Source organism: Lipotes vexillifer, unplaced genomic scaffold, assembly GCF_000442215.2.
Source record: "Lipotes vexillifer unplaced genomic scaffold, Lipotes_vexillifer_v1.1 scaffold68, whole genome shotgun sequence".
Taxonomy (NCBI): Eukaryota; Metazoa; Chordata; class Mammalia; order Artiodactyla; family Lipotidae; genus Lipotes; species Lipotes vexillifer.
Window position 1 is genome coordinate 926,757 of NW_006791676.1, and position 19,471 is coordinate 946,227.

Genomic DNA, 19,471 nt, shown 5'->3' on the forward strand with positions numbered 1-19,471 from the left:
ACTGAGCCTGCGCATCTGGAGCCTGTGCTCTGCAACGGGAGAGGCCACAACAGTGAGAGGTCCATGTACCGCAAAAAAAAAAAAAAAAAAGTAACTATAAGTAATGAAATAACTGTCACTTTTGAAACAAAAAAAGATATGAAACCTTTTGATTTCTCAAGAGAGATCCATTTTTTCTACAAATGAATTATAAATATGTATATATAATGCAAATATTTGCAAAAAATGATATTAAACAACATAAACATTGCATTTAGTTTTATGAGGAAAGAATGCAAAAATATGCTTCTTATATCAATCCAGAATGAAAGCTTAACGCTTGAATCTGAAATGCTAATGAGGTAAAAATATTTTAATAAGAGGCCTAACCTGATGGGTCTTGAAAAGTGGCTTATTTTAATCTAACTTGATGAGCAATATGGTTAAAGATACTCAGAGGAATGGACATCTACAGACTTAGCACATCCAATTATCTTCTTATAATGTGATTTGTCCCAGCCACCAATGTGACACAAATTTAAGGAGAAACAGTTCAAGTCTGGGCAAAGATGGGATTGTGTGCAGTCTGTGTGGACTGAATGGAGATAAACATAATATGAATTAGATATGCAGAGAGTAAAGTAAACCTTCTGTTGTAGAAAAAGGAATCCTAACTTGCCTAACAAGGAACCAACTCAATTCTGATAGGAGTAAGCCCCTGTGGTGATATGTGTAGACCCATCCTCAATATCTTAGACCTTTCTGACTGAGATGCTATAATTCTTTTTTAAAAGGTTTTTGTTTTGAACAATTTAAACATATTGTAAAAATAGAATAGTATATATCCATCACCCGGTTTCAATAAAAATCAACATACATCTAACACTGCATATAACCAGACTTTCTCTCACCTTTCCCTTCCCTCACTCTGGATTTTATTGGAGCCCACCTCAAATATTATAGCATTTCATCCACAAATATTTTATTATGTATCTCTGAAAGGTTAAGACAATTTTTAAAGCGTAAGCACAACATCATTGTCACATCCAAAAACAATACTCGTCAACAATTTCTGCTATAGCTTGTCTCCAAGATGGCCACAGTTAAGTCCTTCTTTCCACACGCATGCCATTCCCCTATCAAAATGTAAAGACTAATTCTCTACTTTTCTGAATCTATGCTAGGCTATGACTGTTTTGGCCAGTAGAGTATATGACAGGAGTGATGCTATACTACTACTCCTCCTTGACTTTAAGAGGATTAGATATTTCTGCTTCTCTCTTGGGAGTCCTAAACATCCACATAAGACATCTTACTACCCTGTTAGCTAGAAAAAAAACCATATGGAGAAGCTCCAAGGAAAGGAAAGGCCATATGGAGAAACCATATATATGTAAATATGATTATTATATTATTTATATTATATTACATTATATTATATTTATTATATTATATTATATTACATTATATAGAGAGACCCATTTGTTCCAGCATCTTGAGTGAACCATACCTTCGAACTGTTCACACCAAGGTACTGGACATGTGAGAGAATCCTTCCTGGATGCTCCACACAAGCTCAGCCACCAAGTGATTGTGACTGAAAGACCCCAGTTGACACTGTGTGAAACAGAAGAATGGCCCAGCCAAGACCTGCCTAAACTTTTCATCCATATAATCATGAATAATAAAATAACTATTGTTTTAAGCCACTATGTGTTAGCTGATTTATTCTAAGGAGAAGGTAACTGAAACAATACCTTAATATTATCAACATCCAGGCAGTGTTCAACTTTCTCCAATTGCTTCATATATGTTTTGGTTATATTTGGTTCGTTAGATTCAAGATTTAAACAAGTAACTCAAGAACACAAAAAATAGTGAAATTACTTTATGTAAATATTTCCCATTTTATCGGCTACTTTTATAGAAAGTATCTGATGTGATATGGTAGCTCTGTACGGATAGGTTATTTGAGCAAAGATTACTGTCCCCATCACACAGATGATAAGAAAAAGATCCAAAGAGATTAAATGATTTACCAGAAAAATTGTATCCAGAATTTAAACCCAGCTTTTCAAATTTAAAATTTAGGGCTCTTTACCTTATTCCAAACCTGGTTGAGCCTTCAAAGATTGTAATTACCATGATTGGCTCTAATAAGACTCATTATTGGAACCATAAAGAAACAAATGCTTCTCCACTCCTCATTCTTACACTCGGAGATGAATTTATTTCTGAAATGTGTCCTTCCTCTCTGTCTCTGCCACCTGGTTCCTAGTACAGGATTTCCTGATCTCTCCTCATTTACCTATGTTTCTTAGAACCGGAGTCTTAAGTGATCTCTAAGCCTCTCTACCCCTCTTTGCTTTCTCCTCCATTCCACAGCCAGATGCATTTATTTGCAACTAAACTTGGCCACCTCAACCTCCTTGCCTAGTAAACTTTAACAATTCTCAAACCAACAACCACAGAAAGGAATATTCTCAAATGTCCATGAGTGCTCCTGGAAAATCTTAAAAATTCATCTCTCTTGGTAAAACCTAAAACAGTGCAATAATCTTCTGAATCAATAAGATAATCACTTAATAACAGAGTACTGCCATCTACCTGATTTCAGTGCCTATGATGGCATGTGGATTTACGAGAGTTCATGATACCAAAGCATGCTGTATAAATAAGTTTTTGAAGTCATTTGGCTAATAAAATTCATGACAGAATTGAGTGATCATATAACACAGGTATAGCCATGAAGAAGCTTAAGAACCTATATCATAAGGTTTGTTACCATACCAGTTACTAAAAATGCATCGTCAAAACACACTCCATTGTTGTATGTACCAAATTTCAGTGGTTCAGTATCGATAGGTATGTTGGAAGTTAACAAATGAACTACCTTTCTGATCCCAGTTCCAGAGATAATTTGATTAGATAATTACTTAATATAGAATTCGATAATGCCTCAAAGTTAAAGTCAACCCCAAGTAAATAAAAAACTTTTAGAGTATCAAGTAGCACCATTTAAATGGGCTTTCAAAGCCTAGTAGGAGCATAATTTGAAATAAAGATTAGATTAGATTATCCTAATGCAGCAATAAAATCTTTGAAGTTTGTAACTCTATTTTGACTACATACTTTTTGCAAAAACAGCATTGAGGTTAGAAGAGAGAAAATTATTTTACCTGTTAGATCAAACTACACATAATAGCCAAAGTTCAACCATTTTTGACCTACAGATATGTCAAATATTGAATTAGTGATGGTAATATGAATTCACTGGTTTTGTAAATATTTTTGTAAATCATTTGTTTTCATTATTTGTCCTTGTATTAGTTCACTAGGGCTACCGTAACAAAATACCACAAAATGGGTGGCTTAAGACAATGAAAGCTTATTGTCTCACAATTCTGGAGCCCAAGAGTCCAAAGTCACGGTATTGGCAAGGTTGGTTCCTTCTGGACTTTCCAGGGGAGAATTTGTTTCATGCTTCTCTTCTAGGTTCTGGGGGCTGCCAGCAATCCTTGGTGTTCCTTGGCTTGCATCTGTATCTGCCTTCATTCTCCCTATTTGTCTTTGTAGCATTCTCCCTGTGTGTCTTCGTGTCTCTGTATCCAAATCTCCCTTTTTTTATAAGGACTCCAGTTGTTGCATCAGGGCCCACCCCGAGCCACTAGAACCTCATTTTTATTTGATTACATCTACAAAGGTGCTATTTCCAAATAAAATCGCATTCACAGGGATTAGGACCTCAACGTATCTTTGGGGTCCACAATTCAGCCCACAAGAGTCATAGTAAGAGGTGTAAGCTTGAAAAGTTTCAACCTAGTTTTATTTTTGTACATATTTACCTACCACTATAAATAAGAATAATATAATCATCATTGGAGTTCTGCCCTAAGTATCTTTCCCTTCAAAAGGAGTCTGTATTTTATTCAAACGTGAGCAACGCTAACCTAAAGGAGAAAGCCTGAGATCTCTATCATGTCACATTAGGTCTTTTGCTGCCATCCTTCACCACCACTCCCTTGCATTTAATCCATCAGCAATATAAGGCAGTTTATAATTCCTGAACACACAGTGCATTGTTTTATGCATCCCCACCTTTGTTCATTCTGTTTCCTCTGCCTGTAATGGCCTTCCCATTCCAACTTCATCATCCCCTACCACTTCCTACTCGAAGTCTCAGTTCAAGTGCCATCTTCGCCTAAAAGTCCCCTATGATGACACCCCGCAGCACTACCACCAACCCCAGGAGCTGAGTGAACCTCAGCAAGGCTCTCATTTTCTTCCTTGTCTCTCTACCAATAGACAATAAACTCTGTGATTTCAGGGACAGTGTCTTCCCAGTTGTTCAGTCTCCACTCTTAGCACAACAGTCTTCTAACTGTTAAATGAATGTTTGCATATGTGGGATGGAAAGAGTTCCACCCACAGTTTTTACTTCTCAAGGGTAACTCCAGGGTGCTGGATGTATTCTAACTTATACTTCTGCTAAAACAAGTATTCAAATAGTCCCGTCTGGGAGATAGGTATCAGAAGTATGAAACTTAATCAGGAAGCAAGCTCAGACAATATCCCCATATTTGGAAATAATTTTTTTGTTCTCTTTGGATGATTATATACTCTATTTTTTTAATGAGAGAAATTTGTGACTTCAGGGATTTGGGAAGATCTCAAAAATGTAGTCATGTTGCCAGAGTACACTGAGTGCATAGAGAACAGGAGAAGGAACTGAAAGATAGCATGGGTCCATATTTTAGATGACTTTGAGAGCCAAAATAAGGTTTTGGATTTTACTTTCTACATACTGAGTAGTCCCTGGTTTTTGAGAAAGGAACGTTACATAATGATATCTTATAAGATGATCCATTCCTTCCAAACCAAAGTATCATACATTGGTTTATATACTAAGCATAACAGGATAGAGTTCTATCAGTCTGCACTTATCAATTGATAGATTATCCAAACATTATTCTTACTTGGATATTGGAAGTTAGATGTAGATATAGATACAGATATAGATATAGATCTTGGATTCTAAGGATTTTTAGTATTTCATAAACAGTGAAGTCACTTATTTTCCAGAGTTCTCTTTGACTAATAATTCCTGTCATTTCTCACAACTTAAAATAATATTCCTTTTCCACCATATAACTGTAGTTCAAATTTACTCTGGGCTTTACTCTCAATTCTTAATTATTTTTTTCAAAGCTAATTGAATCAGTTTAGCTGTTATCTAAAAACAGCTTTGTCTATTTTAACTGAACTAAGGTTATATTTAAAAGTCATGTTTTACTTCATTTGGGGTTATTTAACTTCTGAAGTTCTTTTTAAGACAAGAACAGTAATTTGTCTGTGAAAAAACGTATGGTATATGACAATGAAAATGAGACTTAAAATTGAAATTTGCCATGATAATTTATTATTATAATCAAGTTAAAATCTACATGGAAATTTTCTACTGGGTAGTGTCACAACTCAAGTTTAGCTCTTATTTTTTCAGATAAACTAAGACTCTAAAAGGCAAATTATTTTAGTCTACCCAATGCTTTATTAAGTAGAATAAACCTTAGAGTTTAAGTACCCCTTGATGGCTAAGAATCTTGCAGCCTCTCCAGATCAATATTCTGAATATCTCCTTGCACCATTCTTTCCACATGGTTCTTTAAATGTGATGAAGGAGTTCAGGTGAAAGTATATTTGTCCCAGAATATAAAATACTCCAGCCTTTTAGGAAGAAGTCTCCTTTGTGTTTATTTTAATCCCATGTCCCTTATTTTCTAATGTTAAAAACAGATTTGCAGGTGGGAAATTTTAATTAAAGATTTGAATGAGTTGAGTTTAATTTATCAAAGTTTAATTATAAATTAACTATATGTAAATTAAATATGACCATGAATCCAAGTAGACTGTTTCTAATCATTACAGCCAATCCTTTCTTAGGTTTGAAAACAATTATTCGTGTATTAAACTGATTTTATGATTTTCTAAAAACTGCTATGTATTTTTATTTCTGAGTAGTAGTATGTTCCAGAGGAACCAGTAACCCATTCCTTAGTATCTCAGTGACAATATTCACTATTTTTTAGTGAAAATTATATTTATCAAGAAATACCAATGAGGTTTTCTGGGGTCAAATATACTGGGTGGTAGGGGCTTATATGGGTTCCTTTAAATGTACATACTTCACAATTCCATGATTTTTTCTAGAAGATTTTGCTATATAATTACCTTAATATTTTTATAGATTTGGAGAATTAAATAATCACATTTTTATGTAGTGTATGATTCTCTTTTCTGTATTCAGGTTCTCTCTTTAGGAGCAGACGTCCTACCAGAATATAAACTGCAGACACCACGCATCAACAAGTTTACAATATTGCACTACAGTCCTTTCAAGGCCGTCTGGGATTGGCTTATTCTGCTGTTGGTCATATACACTGCTATATTCACTCCCTACTCTGCAGCCTTTCTCCTCAATGACAGAGAAGAACAGAAAAGACGAGAATGTGGCTATTCCTGTAGCCCTTTGAATGTGGTAGACTTGATTGTGGATATTATGTTTATCATAGATATTCTAATAAACTTCAGAACAACATATGTAAATCAAAATGAAGAAGTGGTAAGTGATCCAGCCAAGATAGCAATACATTACTTCAAAGGCTGGTTCCTGATTGACATGGTTGCAGCAATTCCTTTTGACTTGCTGATTTTTGGATCTGGTTCTGATGAGGTAAGAGCTGCTTAAGAATCTTATTTTCTGAAAGATTGAAGTTATAAAAGTGAAGCTATTTTAACTGCAAAAAAAGCGGTTGCTTTACAAACTTTCTGTATCACACAGATAAAATTCATTTTCAATTGGAAATGCTATAAAATGAAATGGAACATTTTTGCCATTGCAAATAATTCACAATCCTTTCTATTTTTGCTGAGAAATAGTAAAGACTATTTGTCTTTTAAACAACAAATTAAACCTTGAGACAAGTGTTTCATAGCACATAGCACATTCCCAGAATGTATAATTTCTACATATTAACTTTATGGATATAAAACTGTCAAAGATGAAGATGCCTCTTTCTTTCTTAACTCATAATTGTGGTTTGCAAGAGCAGGGACTTGTTTTATGTTCAAATTATGTGTAAGAGGCATCTTCTGAAATGTTTTATTCAAAACTCTCTCTTAAATAATACCTAGGTTGGGGGCTTCCCTGGTGGCGCAGTGGTTAAGAGTCCGCCTGCCAATGCAGGGGACACGGGTTCGTGCCCCGGTCCGGGAGGATCCCACATGCCGCGGAGAGGCTGGGCCCGTGAAGCCATGGCCTCTGAGCCTGCGTGTACGCAGCCTGTGCTCCGCAACGGGAGAGGGCACAACAGTGAGAGGCCCGCGTACCACAAAAAATAATAATAATAATACCTAGGTTGGAAAATACTTCTTGTGACCCCACTATCTTATAAAGTTGGAAATTTCTTAAAAACATTATTTCACCCTATTATTTTTTATTTTAAATATTTACTTATTTATTTGGCTGTGCCGGGTCTTAGTTGCAGCATGAGGGATCTTCGTTGCCACACACGGGATCTTAGTTGTGGCATGTGAACTCTATGTCGCGGCGTGTGGGATCTAGTTCCCTAACCAGGAATTGAACCTGGGCCCCCTGCATTGGGAGCGCAGAGTCTTAGCCACTGGACCACCAGGAAAGTCCCCTAAAGTTGAAAATTTTAAGGAAATCTGACAAGTGGATGTGCATATTCTGGATAGAAAGTCCATATTTTTAATCAGATTCTTCTCAAAGTGTTCTTTGATCTAAAACAAGTTATGTTCTCCTAAAATCTCGTCCAATTTATTGCACTAATTTTTTGTAAATAAATTTCCTGGATTCTATAGCAAAGTTTTACAGAAGGTGTGAAAGTAGATCTAAGGGATTAGATTGAGAAAGATAACCTGGGTGTGTTGAATTTTTTAAATTCAGGGTCAGGAATTCCCTGGTGGTCCAGTGGTTAGGACTCTGTGCTTTCACTGCCCTGATCCTGGGTTCAATCCTCGGTCAGGAACTGAGATTCCACAAACCACGCAGCATGGCCAAAAAAAAAAGAACTAAAATTCAGCGTCCTTTTCTACCTAAGAATCAGTCAGTGCCTCACCATCGTTTTGGGTTTTTTTTCAAGAGGAGATCAAATATCATAAATGCCCTCTGCAGACGGTTGCTCCCTGACCAATTAGCATTTGAGGACAAGAGAATTCTCCTCAGCCAAGGGAAACAATAGGTTTAGAAGTAAATTCTCTCCCACAGAACATGCCCATCTAACTGTGGATGAATTAAGAGCAGGATAATGAAACAATATATTCTTCCTGGCTTCTACAAACCTTAGACAAAGTCTCAAACTTGACCTTCTGCATCTGTAAGGATGATCATATTACTTTCCCTGCTTAAGTTTTTTTTTCTTAATTTGAGACTCTAATGAGATAATATATGTAAAACTCTAGCAAAATACTCAAAAAAAGTCAGCTGCTGTTAAACTAGTTGAACTCTTAAAGTTAGATATTCCTAACTTTGGTTTTTAATTAAAAGGCAAGAAAGTGAAATACTTCTTTATCAATATTTATCTTTATGATTTTCTTACAATGGATGAATCCATGTAATTACACCAAATAAGTTCTTACTGATAAATAGAGTAAAACCTCACTTTCAAATTTTAAAATATATACATCAACAGCAAATTAAATTTCAGCTTAGTGAAATGAAAGAATGGGTAAACAATAAATAGGCAGACAAGATTGTTAGGGGAAGTTGATTTACCACTGATATTTAATCAATAGCAATCAAACAAGTGAGTATTAGAATATGCTAATTATTCTAAGATGCAGCACTTGATCAGTTTAATTTCAGTTACTATATCATCACTTGAAAATAAGAGTTTATTAAAATATGTAATTCAAGTAATCACTGTTTCAGACAGAACTTCAAGTGAGCTGAAACAAGAGAAAATTTATGTGATTCACGTTAATATAGGATGAAATAGTCTTGGGGAAAAATGGTGTCTGGATCATCTTTCTCATGTAACATAAAGGAAAAGATGAAGTTTGCCTCAATTAAAGCAATTCCAGTTCTTCACTCTGATTTGTATAATTTCCCGGATTCCTCCCTGTTTCCAAAGCTGCTCCTCTCTCTTTTGAAATGTGATATGATATGGGAAGGATCCTGGCTTTGGAGTGAGACACACCTGGGTTTGATTCACCTTTGTGCCTCTTACTTGCTGTATTTAAGCAAGTTATTTAATTCATTTAGGACTTTATTTCTTTTCTGTAAAATGGTGAGAGGTAGGTTCTTGTGATTTCTAAAAATAAAGCAGCATATATGAAGAGACTAGACCGGTGGCAGGTAGGTAGTACTTGCTTACCAGAGGTTACTTCTGTTCTCCTTTCCATCCCTTTGGATTAAAGTCCCTGTTTCTTAATGAAGTCTTCCTTTAAAAACGTACATGTTACCACATTAATCCATAAATATCTAAATTATTCAACAAGATTTACTGAGTAGATTTATTGAGATTTATTGATAGACATTATCTTATAGTAGTTATTAGATTAGCTAGTTGCAGCTAGGAATCCTGAAGAAAGAGACAGAAAGGAAGTGTTTTGAGGACAGTTATTGTCTTGCAAAGCACAGGAATTTGGGGCATGTGGTAGGGGGAAGTAGGTCTGCATCAAGGATAGCAAGTGGAGGGGTGGGTCTGGAAGGAGCATAAAGAATCAGCGATGAAACTTCCTGGTGGATGGACCGGGGGCTACTTTTACCCAACTACAGCAACTGTTTACTTAAAATTCTGAAATATGTTAACCCAAATAAAGGGGGAGGGGGGCAGGTTGGGGAGCAAAAAGAGCCTTTTCTTCCTTTGACTCAGTATTAAAAGTGGGCCAACCTGCCCAAAATGACAGGTCTGAGAAGTTTGATGGATGTCTTGGGTTTCTTGTGGATTGGCCTTTAGGGCTCCAAAAGACCATGACAAGTTATGGCTTAGGATTCACTCACTGACCCAAAAGATGTTCCTTCTCTTTGGCACACGTTTCTTACCAACTGTTCTCCATGTGCTGGGACTATTCTACCTCTACATCAGTGTTTCTCAACCAAGTGTATCACAGGCGCCCTAGGATGAATCTGTAGTTGGTTTTCTGCCACTGTCTGAAACTTATTTTGTTGAGTTTAACTTCATAGAATTTGCATTATGAAATCAGTAGGTATTTTGAATGTGTACTGTCAAAGGGTGTCTCCCTAGCCACCATCCCCACCCCACCCTATCCTACTTTAACGGTGTTCTGAAACTTGACAACTCACAGATCTCACAGGAAATGTTCAATTCCGCGAAGGGTCTAAGCACCCAATTTGAGAGATGTCACATGACAAGTAAGGTCCTCACTTGGTGCCACAGGGATCAGAAGTACAAGAGCAGATGCTGCAATCACGTAGCAACACTCTGTTATGTAAGATGGTTGTCCAGGGATCCTTAGCAAGTGTGTATTAATTTGTTTAGATTATAAACAAAAGTAAAACATAAAATTTTAAATGTTATCATAGAAAATTTGTATTCCCCCACCCCCAAGAATATGTCTGAAAGTAGCCAAATTTGGGAAAAAAACCTCTTTGGATTTTGGCCCCCAAATTAAGTGACAAATTCTAAAATCATTAAGCTAGAGGTCACTCTGATGAGGGGTAATCTAGTCCAGGGTTTTTCAAACTGGGGTTTCATGGAGGTGCCCGAGAGTCTCAGAGGCCCTCAAAGGTTGACAGCAAGACAGGCTGATAAGACTCAGAACCATCCATCTCCACTATACAAAGAGTAGCTTGATTTTATCTGCTTTACTGATTAGAGTTTCAAGTAAATTTTCAATAGTTTTAACAAGAATTGACCTAATTCATTTTGCCATTTCTAGAAAAGGTTATGGTAACTCCCTTCTCAAGTAGGTTAATTCATTCAATTAGCATTTATTGGAAGAGTCCTAAGTGCCAATGCACTAGACTCTGAGTTTATAGAAAAGAGTGAGATGAGGACCCCACTGCCTGAGAGCTTGCATCCTAGACTGGGAGAGCAGCGGATGAGCAGATAGAGTACTATCTGATAATAGCTTTAATAGTACTATATTCAAGGGGACATGTGAACATGGAAGGGGAAGTTTCTGATTACCAGTGGAAGTTCTCCAGGTAGAAAGGGTAGAAAGGTCATGCCCATTAGAGGCATGGAGCTATAAAGTGTTGGTTTCCAGCCCTATCAGAGCTAACATAACAAATATTTTATAATGCCCCTTTCTACTATTGTTAAATAAAAGTCATAGATAATATAGCTTTCTTACACACATAATTTCACAAATATATAATGCTCACCCTTAATATAAAGGAAAAACAAAAGAAATGTTCATAATAAAATACCTAGTAGAATATGTAAATGCTTCAGGCATGTCTGCATAAAAAGATATAATGAAGTTATCAGATGCTTGTACCTACTGATAATGAGAAAGTCCATATTTAAACAATAAATTCAATATTAAATGGGATATTGTTAGTTTTTTTATATTTGCATTTTAATGAAGGGTTGCATAGATATGTGTGTGCTTATAAATGTATTGATATATATGTGTATACATGCATTTATACAGATAGATATGTTTATATGCATATATTAATATTTAGATATCTAGAAACACTGTGACTGTGATAACTCCAAATGTTTACTGATATAGCTGTGCTGTATACCATATAGTATACAAATACCACAAGACCTGTTGTCATTGAAAATGAATAGTGGCAGTAACTGGGCTTGCCTATGTCATTAATACTAATATCTTCCTGATGCTAATGCCATCTCGATAGACCGAGGAAAAGATTCTCTATTTCTTAATTTTTGCATTATCAAGCATCATGCCATCCATAGCAAATTACCTCAGAATCATTGATGCGAAGGAACAATATTATTGGTTCAGTCTCCAGAAAGTCAACTTTTCATTATCAGCCTCAAATTTTTCCATAGTTTGCTTCTCTGTGGCAAATTTTACTTTCAGAGATATTAGTAGTTAGAATCTAGAGCTCCCTGTTTAGTTACATGCTTCATTAAACTCTTCCTCCCCTGAAAATTAGTAGTGTTCTTTTGATTAATTACTTGCTTTGTTGACCTCTCTCCTTTCACACTTCACTGCTATTTTTCATGAATTCTGAATGCAGGTAAGGCCTTTGACAGAAAGTTCTAATAGAAAAGAGGAGTTTCAACTCACATTGATATGTTTGTTTCATTAGTCTGATAGATGAATCATGGAATGGATACAAGGAAAAGCGTAGCAGGCCTCTGTATAGAAACTCTGATCATCTTGTCAGGATTCTTTCCAAACCTGATCTCTACATTAGTTGTCATTAGTTTGTTGGAAATGAATTTCTAAAACATTAGACATACTCATGTTCAAAGTTAAGTGACAAAGAACATTTTGAAGACCTGCATGCATATATGTGTCTACACATAAAGTCTCTTATTAGATAGTTCTTGGGAATTAAGGCAGAAGTTTCCATTGGCTTGTATTTGAGGCTACTGGTCATGTCTCCAAAAATCTTGTGCCATGACAAGTGAAGACACACAGGATCCACAATGGAATAATTTTTGAACTAAGGAAATATAAGTGTATTCCATCAAAAAATTTTGCATTAAGTTCATCACTTATCCATTATTTACATGTGATCCACTGATAAAATTTGCTAAAGATGGCATAAGATACAATTTTTGGTTAAATGTTTCCAGAACAAGTCAAATTCCAATTTTAAAAATATAATATAACATTCATAATTGTTTATTTACTGTAACATTTGCCTAATACTATTTAGAATCATTTGATAACCAGTTTTCCATGTTACTATAACTAAAGAGAAAGAGGTCAAATTGCAGCAAAATAGAATGTTAATCACAAAACAAAATAAAAATAAAAGTGTCTTGACAGTAAAAGCTATTAAATAATGGAGGTTGTAAAATCTTTTTATTTATTATTTTTAAAACATTTATTTATTTATTTATTTGGCTGAATCAGGTCTTAGGTCTTTGTAGCGGCATGCAGGATCTTTTTGTTGTGGCGCACGGGCTCTTGAGCTCACGGGCTCAGCAGTTGTGGAGGCTTAGCTGTTGTGTGGGCTTAGCTGCCCTGTGGCACGTGGGATCTTAGTTCCTCTGCCAGGGATCGAACCCACGTCCCTGCATTGGAAGGTGGATTCTTAACCACTGGACCACCAAGGAAGTCCCTAAAATCTTCTTTTTAAAAGCCCATTTTTGGAGGAATTTGTGAGGTTTGGTACGGATTAAGAAAGGCTAAGCCACGTGTCCCCCCCAGCAAGGTTTTTTACACACTCAAAATATAGCTCTTTGATTGTAGTAGTGAATGTGTTTTAGAAATATTGAAATAGTGTGATTCAAGCTGAACAAAACAAATAGAAACTAGTTTCAATACTATTGAGTTTTATTGGGCAATTTATTGAATGATGAATACAAGTACCAGAACTTAGAGGGAATAGAAATGAAATCTAAAATAAAACATGAGTGTGGAGTTATGAAATGTATTATTCACTAAGTGTTCCCTTTTCCCCATTTGTACCCAAATATTACTTGACAAAGAGGACAGAATGATGGATTAAGTAGAAAGTTTCAATGACAATTCATCCTAACAACCTGTAGGCAAAACCAAAGATCACATACTAATATTTCCTCCTTTATAAAAGAATAATTCTATCCACTTACTATAGGCAAAGATTTTAGAGAGTAAACCTCTGAAATAAAGCATTTTAAATGTAAGCTATTTGAAAATGCATACTAAAAAGAAAGAATTATTTTTCAAAATTATTTTGAAAAATTCTTGAACATGAGATTTTCTCTTATTGATGATGCTTTCTCAGTTTAACTGTAACCCAACTTATTCTTAAGTAGAGAGTTGTTTAATACTGATAAGAAATCACCTATTCTAATTTCAGCTCTTCAAAAAGAATTCCACTTACATTAAGAGAGAATGCCTGAACTATTATGAATTGTCTAGTAAAAAAAAAAAAAATCACATAGTTTTCTTGAGTCTGGGTCTAGTATCTAACATACTGACAAAATTGTAGTTGTTTAGAGTATATATTTTTAATATAAAGTTCAGTTAAGAAAGTCATACTTAATAAAGGAAACTAACTTTTACCTCAATATAAAAAAAAAGTACCTAGGGCTTTAATGAACTATGGATGTGGGTACATTTTTTAAAAATTGAAATTCGATGATATTCATCAGCTACTCAGAAATTTGAATAATTAAATTTTCAGAGGAAGAATCATTTTACATCTTTTGAAAGTTCTGACAAAATGAAAGTCAAGTAGGCCTTCTTTACTGTGGCATTCAGGAAAAAAGAGTTTGAAATGTCATTCAATCCCAGTGAAGGAGTTGAATTTTGAGATGGCATGGGCACTGATGAGGTGGAGAGTTGACCTATTAGAGTTTATTATTATCTCCTTTGCTGTATATTCATGGGCAGGACTGGAAAACAGTTGACCTTGTATCAATCTACTGCAAAATAGTTAACCGTTTTCTAGATCTTATTTATTATCATGATGTCTTTATATTTCATAATAATGATTACACTTACCTCCAGTGAGCTTTTATGCCTTTTCAGTCTCTACCAAAAGTAACAATAAAGACAATATTTGTCTACCAGTGAAAAGTTCAATAAATACCACCTAAGAGAAACTTCTTTACCTCTACAATTTAAAAGTTGTTGTCATTAGTTTAAGGATAGTTTTATTTCTATTTTCAAAAAATGAAAAAAAAAAAAACGAAGGTAGATTTTCATATGTCTGGATATTACATGAAATTAGATATACTGTGAGATAACCATGTATTCTGAAGATATTCTAATCAGCCAACAACTACAATTATAAGGTAGTTGTTGGTCCCATTTTTGACTTGCAGATAATACAAAGATAGTAGCTCGTTGAACTAAACTATGGAGACTAACAGTCTCCAACAAATCTGAAAGAGGAGATGGATCATTTTTTAGTCTACTTTTTCTGAGATTTTGGTGCAATCACTTCTCTCTGTTGTGTAATCTGGGGCAAAATGCCTTAAATCTTTAAAGAGACATTTAAAGAAGAAGAAGACAGAGTTATTGCAAGCCTAAGTGTCATCTACAAGGTGTGCTGTACACAACTGTAGCTAAGGAAGAATGCCCAGGCATGTTAGCAGCATCTTGATAACAACAGAAAAAAGCCCAAGTCATTTGTTACATTGTCAAACTAGCATATGTAGTTATGCTTGGGTACATGTTACAGAATCACAAGAGAATGGCTTTGACTGTTGAGGTCAATATTCATTCATCCTTATGATGCAGCTGAAAGTAATCTCTCTCCCCGACCCTTACACTCTCCCTCTCCCTTTTCTTTTCCATCTCCCCCTCCTTCTGCAGTTATTTTGTGTCAACTGGCTCGAGACTTCAACATGTACCTTATTTCTTAAACTTTTTTGGTCCAGAAAAGAGGTCATTTGTGTGTTATTATATATTATATTTATTTATCTTAACTTACTGTCATCTAGGTTTCACCTCATTCTGACATAACTCTAGAAGAAACACCTGAGGTTTCTTTGGGGGGAAGGCAAAAAGAAGGGAAGTGGCATATACAGCAGATTTGATTCCTTTTCTTTTCATAACGTCATTTTACTCTACCATCTTTGCAGCCAGAAGAGTCATTAGTACTTTTTATCACAATATGTTATTAAAACAGCTAATTTGTTTTGAAGCATTTCTCTTCGTTAACCAAATACCTATAGAAATGTCATTATATGTGATTTATTTTGAGATTCAGAAATATTGTTCCAATGAAAGGCAGTTTTGATAATAAATCAAATAATAATAACCCTCAAATATTTCCGATTTCTCAACACAAGTAAATAGATAACCAAGCTAGGAGGAAAAATAAACATACAAACTTAAGCTGTGAAATGTAGAAATGGAGTTACGCTGAACCAGGGTGATTTCTGTTACCAGAGTCTGAGTAGTCAATGAATCTAGATGACGTTCTTGTCTTTAAAAATCCCTGCAGTTTCCATAGGGGGCTGAGTGACCAGTGTCCAAAAGCCTCCATTTGAAATTTCAGATATCGAAGTAACACGTTTGGAAAATATGTAGCTCTGTCGACCCATTTTACAATATAAAGTTCCTGCTTAGTGATGGAAGCGAAAGTGTGTGGGATATTCAAATAAAAACACAGTTAAAATTTCCTGGCTCTTACCTACAACCCTAGAAGGAGTTATTATTATGCCCATTTACAGATGAAGAAATTGACACTTAGAGATTAAGTACATAACTTGTCCAAGGTGACACACTGGTATGGAAGCAGAATTTCAGACCTAAGTTTGTTCTGAAGTTCTAACTCATAACTGCTAAGCTGAAACACTGACAATACAAATAGTGGAAAGTTGACATCTCTCCCAGGAAAACACCTCATACTCACTTAAACTCACCATTCATTCTTTGAAGAGACATAATTTTAAATTTGTGATGGAGAAAACACTGTTTCCCTTATTGCACCCTGAAAAATAATAACTCAGCTTTGGAAACAGAGAAGACTCACCTCTCCACCCATCCCTAAATGAGCAAAGACCAGAATCCAGTTGTGATAAGAACATCTCAACTACACAAGCTCCTCTCATCTCTAGAGGATTCGAATACTAACTGAAAAGAAGTCAGGGGAGGCTGAGAAATCTTCCCTTCCCTTGTGACCACTCTGGCACAAGAAAAAAAAACTATAACACTTATTATAGAATGTTAATGAAAATATTTTCTTGATATTTAGAGCTCTTTTTCCACCAAGTCAATATGAAGATATAAGGTGATAGTTATACCACATGTTATTTCTTTAATTAAAATATGTGTTCTTAACATAGATGGATGTACTTTGAGAAATAAGCAACAACAATAAACACATAAAATGACTCAATAATTGATTGGTAAACACCATGTAACTATGGAATAATTATATGCCCTGTGAATTATATAGTACTTACAGTTGACATTATTTAGGAAACCCAAGAAATGAACTTGTAATTTGTACTCATCAGATTTCAAATCCAAACAACCAGTTAAGTATCCCGTTATTATATAGAAGTGTCCTATCATTAGATACCTGGTCAGTAATAACCGTGCAGTTAGTTGCACATATCATACCCCAAAGCAAAACACATAATATCACTGGGATTTCAAGAAACAATTTATCAATTCAACACATTTAGGAAGAAAAAATGAATTTAAATATGGTACTTCATGCATGCATGCAGTCATCCAATAAGTTTCCCAGTTGCCTTCTTGACTGGCTCCTTCGCATTATTCAAACCCTTCTAAACTCTAATGTCAGCACCCCAGCAAGATTCTCTTTGGTCTTCCTTTCTAAAGTGGTCCCCATCCCAACCCAAGCCCCTGAACATCCTCTATCATATCACTCTGTTTTACTATCATCATCACACTTTTCACTCTCTGAAATGATCTTATTATATGTTTATTTTAAAAATATGTATCTCTCCCCAACAGACAGTAGCCCTTGTTTCACTTCATAAGACACTTTGTCTAGTAAATAAATGTCTTTTTCTATTATAAAAGTAACCATGACTGTTTGTTCAATACTATAATCCCAGTGTGTGGCCCTTGGTAGGCCCACCCGTAACACTCTGGAATGTTTGTCGGTGAATGAATGATTTACTGAGTATTCATTATGTGCCAGGCATGTGGTTAGAGCATGAAACCAAGCAGATAGAGTCTCTGTCCCATAAGTCTTACATGCCAAGATACTGAATTAATGTACTAAAACTTTCAAGGTACTTTCCAAAGCAGGTGTAAAATTAAAAAAAAAAAAACTAACCTTAATAATTAATTCAAATACATAGTCATCTTCAGTGCTACCATACTGTTGTAACCTGTTTCTACTTACTTTGCTTCACAGGAACATACACTGAATTGTTTACCAACTGTTTCTGACCATGCACATTTATTTCCACAGACAACAACATTAATTGGTCTTTTGAAGACAGCTCGACTCCTTCGTCTTGTGAGAGTGGCCCGAAAACTTGATCGATATTCAGAATATGGGGCTGCTGTTCTAATGCTCTTAATGTGCATATTTGCTCTGATTGCTCACTGGCTGGCTTGCATTTGGTATGCGATTGGGAACGTAGAAAGGCCCTACCTGACTGACAAAATCGGATGGTTGGATTCCTTAGGACAACAAATTGGGAAACGTTACAATGACAGTGACTCAAGTTCTGGGCCATCCATTAAAGACAAATATGTCACAGCACTTTATTTTACCTTCAGCAGTTTAACGAGTGTAGGATTTGGGAATGTGTCGCCTAACACCAATTCGGAGAAAATCTTTTCAATCTGTGTCATGTTGATTGGCTGTAAGTAGATTTCTCTTTTGTTATCTATTAGGATAAAATAATATCAGGAAATTGATATCTCTAGAACATTCAGAATAAGGCAAAGAAAAAAATTATAGAAAGTTGTAGAAATGATAGGATTAAATATACGGGTATTATATTCTATCAGATCTGATTCTCTCTGTGAAGGGGAGACACCAAAGGTCTTTCTTGACCTCAGGAGCATAAAACTGGAATGACATGGATCTTGGGATTCAGGAACTGAGACTTGCAGTTCACGTTAACTGATGTAAAAACATGTCTGTAACTTACTACTAATGGTTATTTTCTGTTTCAAGCTGAGGCCAGATTAGAACGGGAAAGACTAGCTTACATTTACATATCTATAGATATAGATATATAAATATCACCCTACTAATTATAATGTAAGCTAACCTTTCATATATATATATATATATATATATATATGTATACATATGCACATACATACAGATATATACATTTTTTTCCCCTGTCATTGACTAAAAATTCCTTTCCCTGTGACATATGTCAAGGACCTAAGTGACTGCCCTTTACCCTACAATGGGTAATGATATGAGCATCATTTATAAGGTATAGTCTTTGGAATAAGAAAAAAATTCTGTGTAAAACTAAAGATACTTTAATATTAATATATTTTTTAAAAAAATCACACTGTGGAACCACTAAAGATAACCTTGCTGATAGCAGGCAGCAGTTGACAAAAGCATGATGGATTTTTAAAGCTTGAAAAAGAGCATCATCCTTACATTGCATACAAATTAGAAAGTAGATCGAGAGAGTTAATTTTTAAATGTTAACATGTTGTCTAATAAAATGTGCTTAGATAAGCTTTATTTATGAAACTTAAGTAGATTCACCCAGTTTATTGTTCACTGTATTTAAAATTTACTTTTCATATATGTGTCTCGGTGTTTTTATTTTAGTAAGATTGTATAGGCAGATAACATTCTATTTAAATAACTCAAGATATTTTGCAAATTCAGACCAAGTCTTGCCACAAACACAAAAGTAGAATTGCACTCAGAAGGAAATGGAAGTGA

The 19,471-nt window shown here is 35.1% G+C and overlaps 1 protein-coding gene and 1 non-coding gene across 2 annotated transcripts in view; one reads left to right on the forward strand and one right to left on the reverse strand.

Annotated features, from left to right (window-relative positions):
* The window catches only part of KCNH7 (potassium voltage-gated channel subfamily H member 7), a 457,793-nt gene that overhangs the window by 385,043 nt on the left and 53,279 nt on the right, over nucleotides 1-19,471 (forward strand). Inside the window, exons 7-8 of the mRNA XM_007464485.1 lie at nucleotides 6,284-6,709; nucleotides 18,011-18,410. Of these exons, the coding sequence (XP_007464547.1) occupies nucleotides 6,284-6,709; nucleotides 18,011-18,410 (826 nt within the window). The remainder of the gene's footprint in view (nucleotides 1-6,283; nucleotides 6,710-18,010; nucleotides 18,411-19,471) is intronic.
* On the reverse strand, nucleotides 7,601-7,673 carry TRNAG-CCC (transfer RNA glycine (anticodon CCC)). Its single transcript has one exon. It is a non-coding gene; the product is annotated as a tRNA-Gly (tRNA).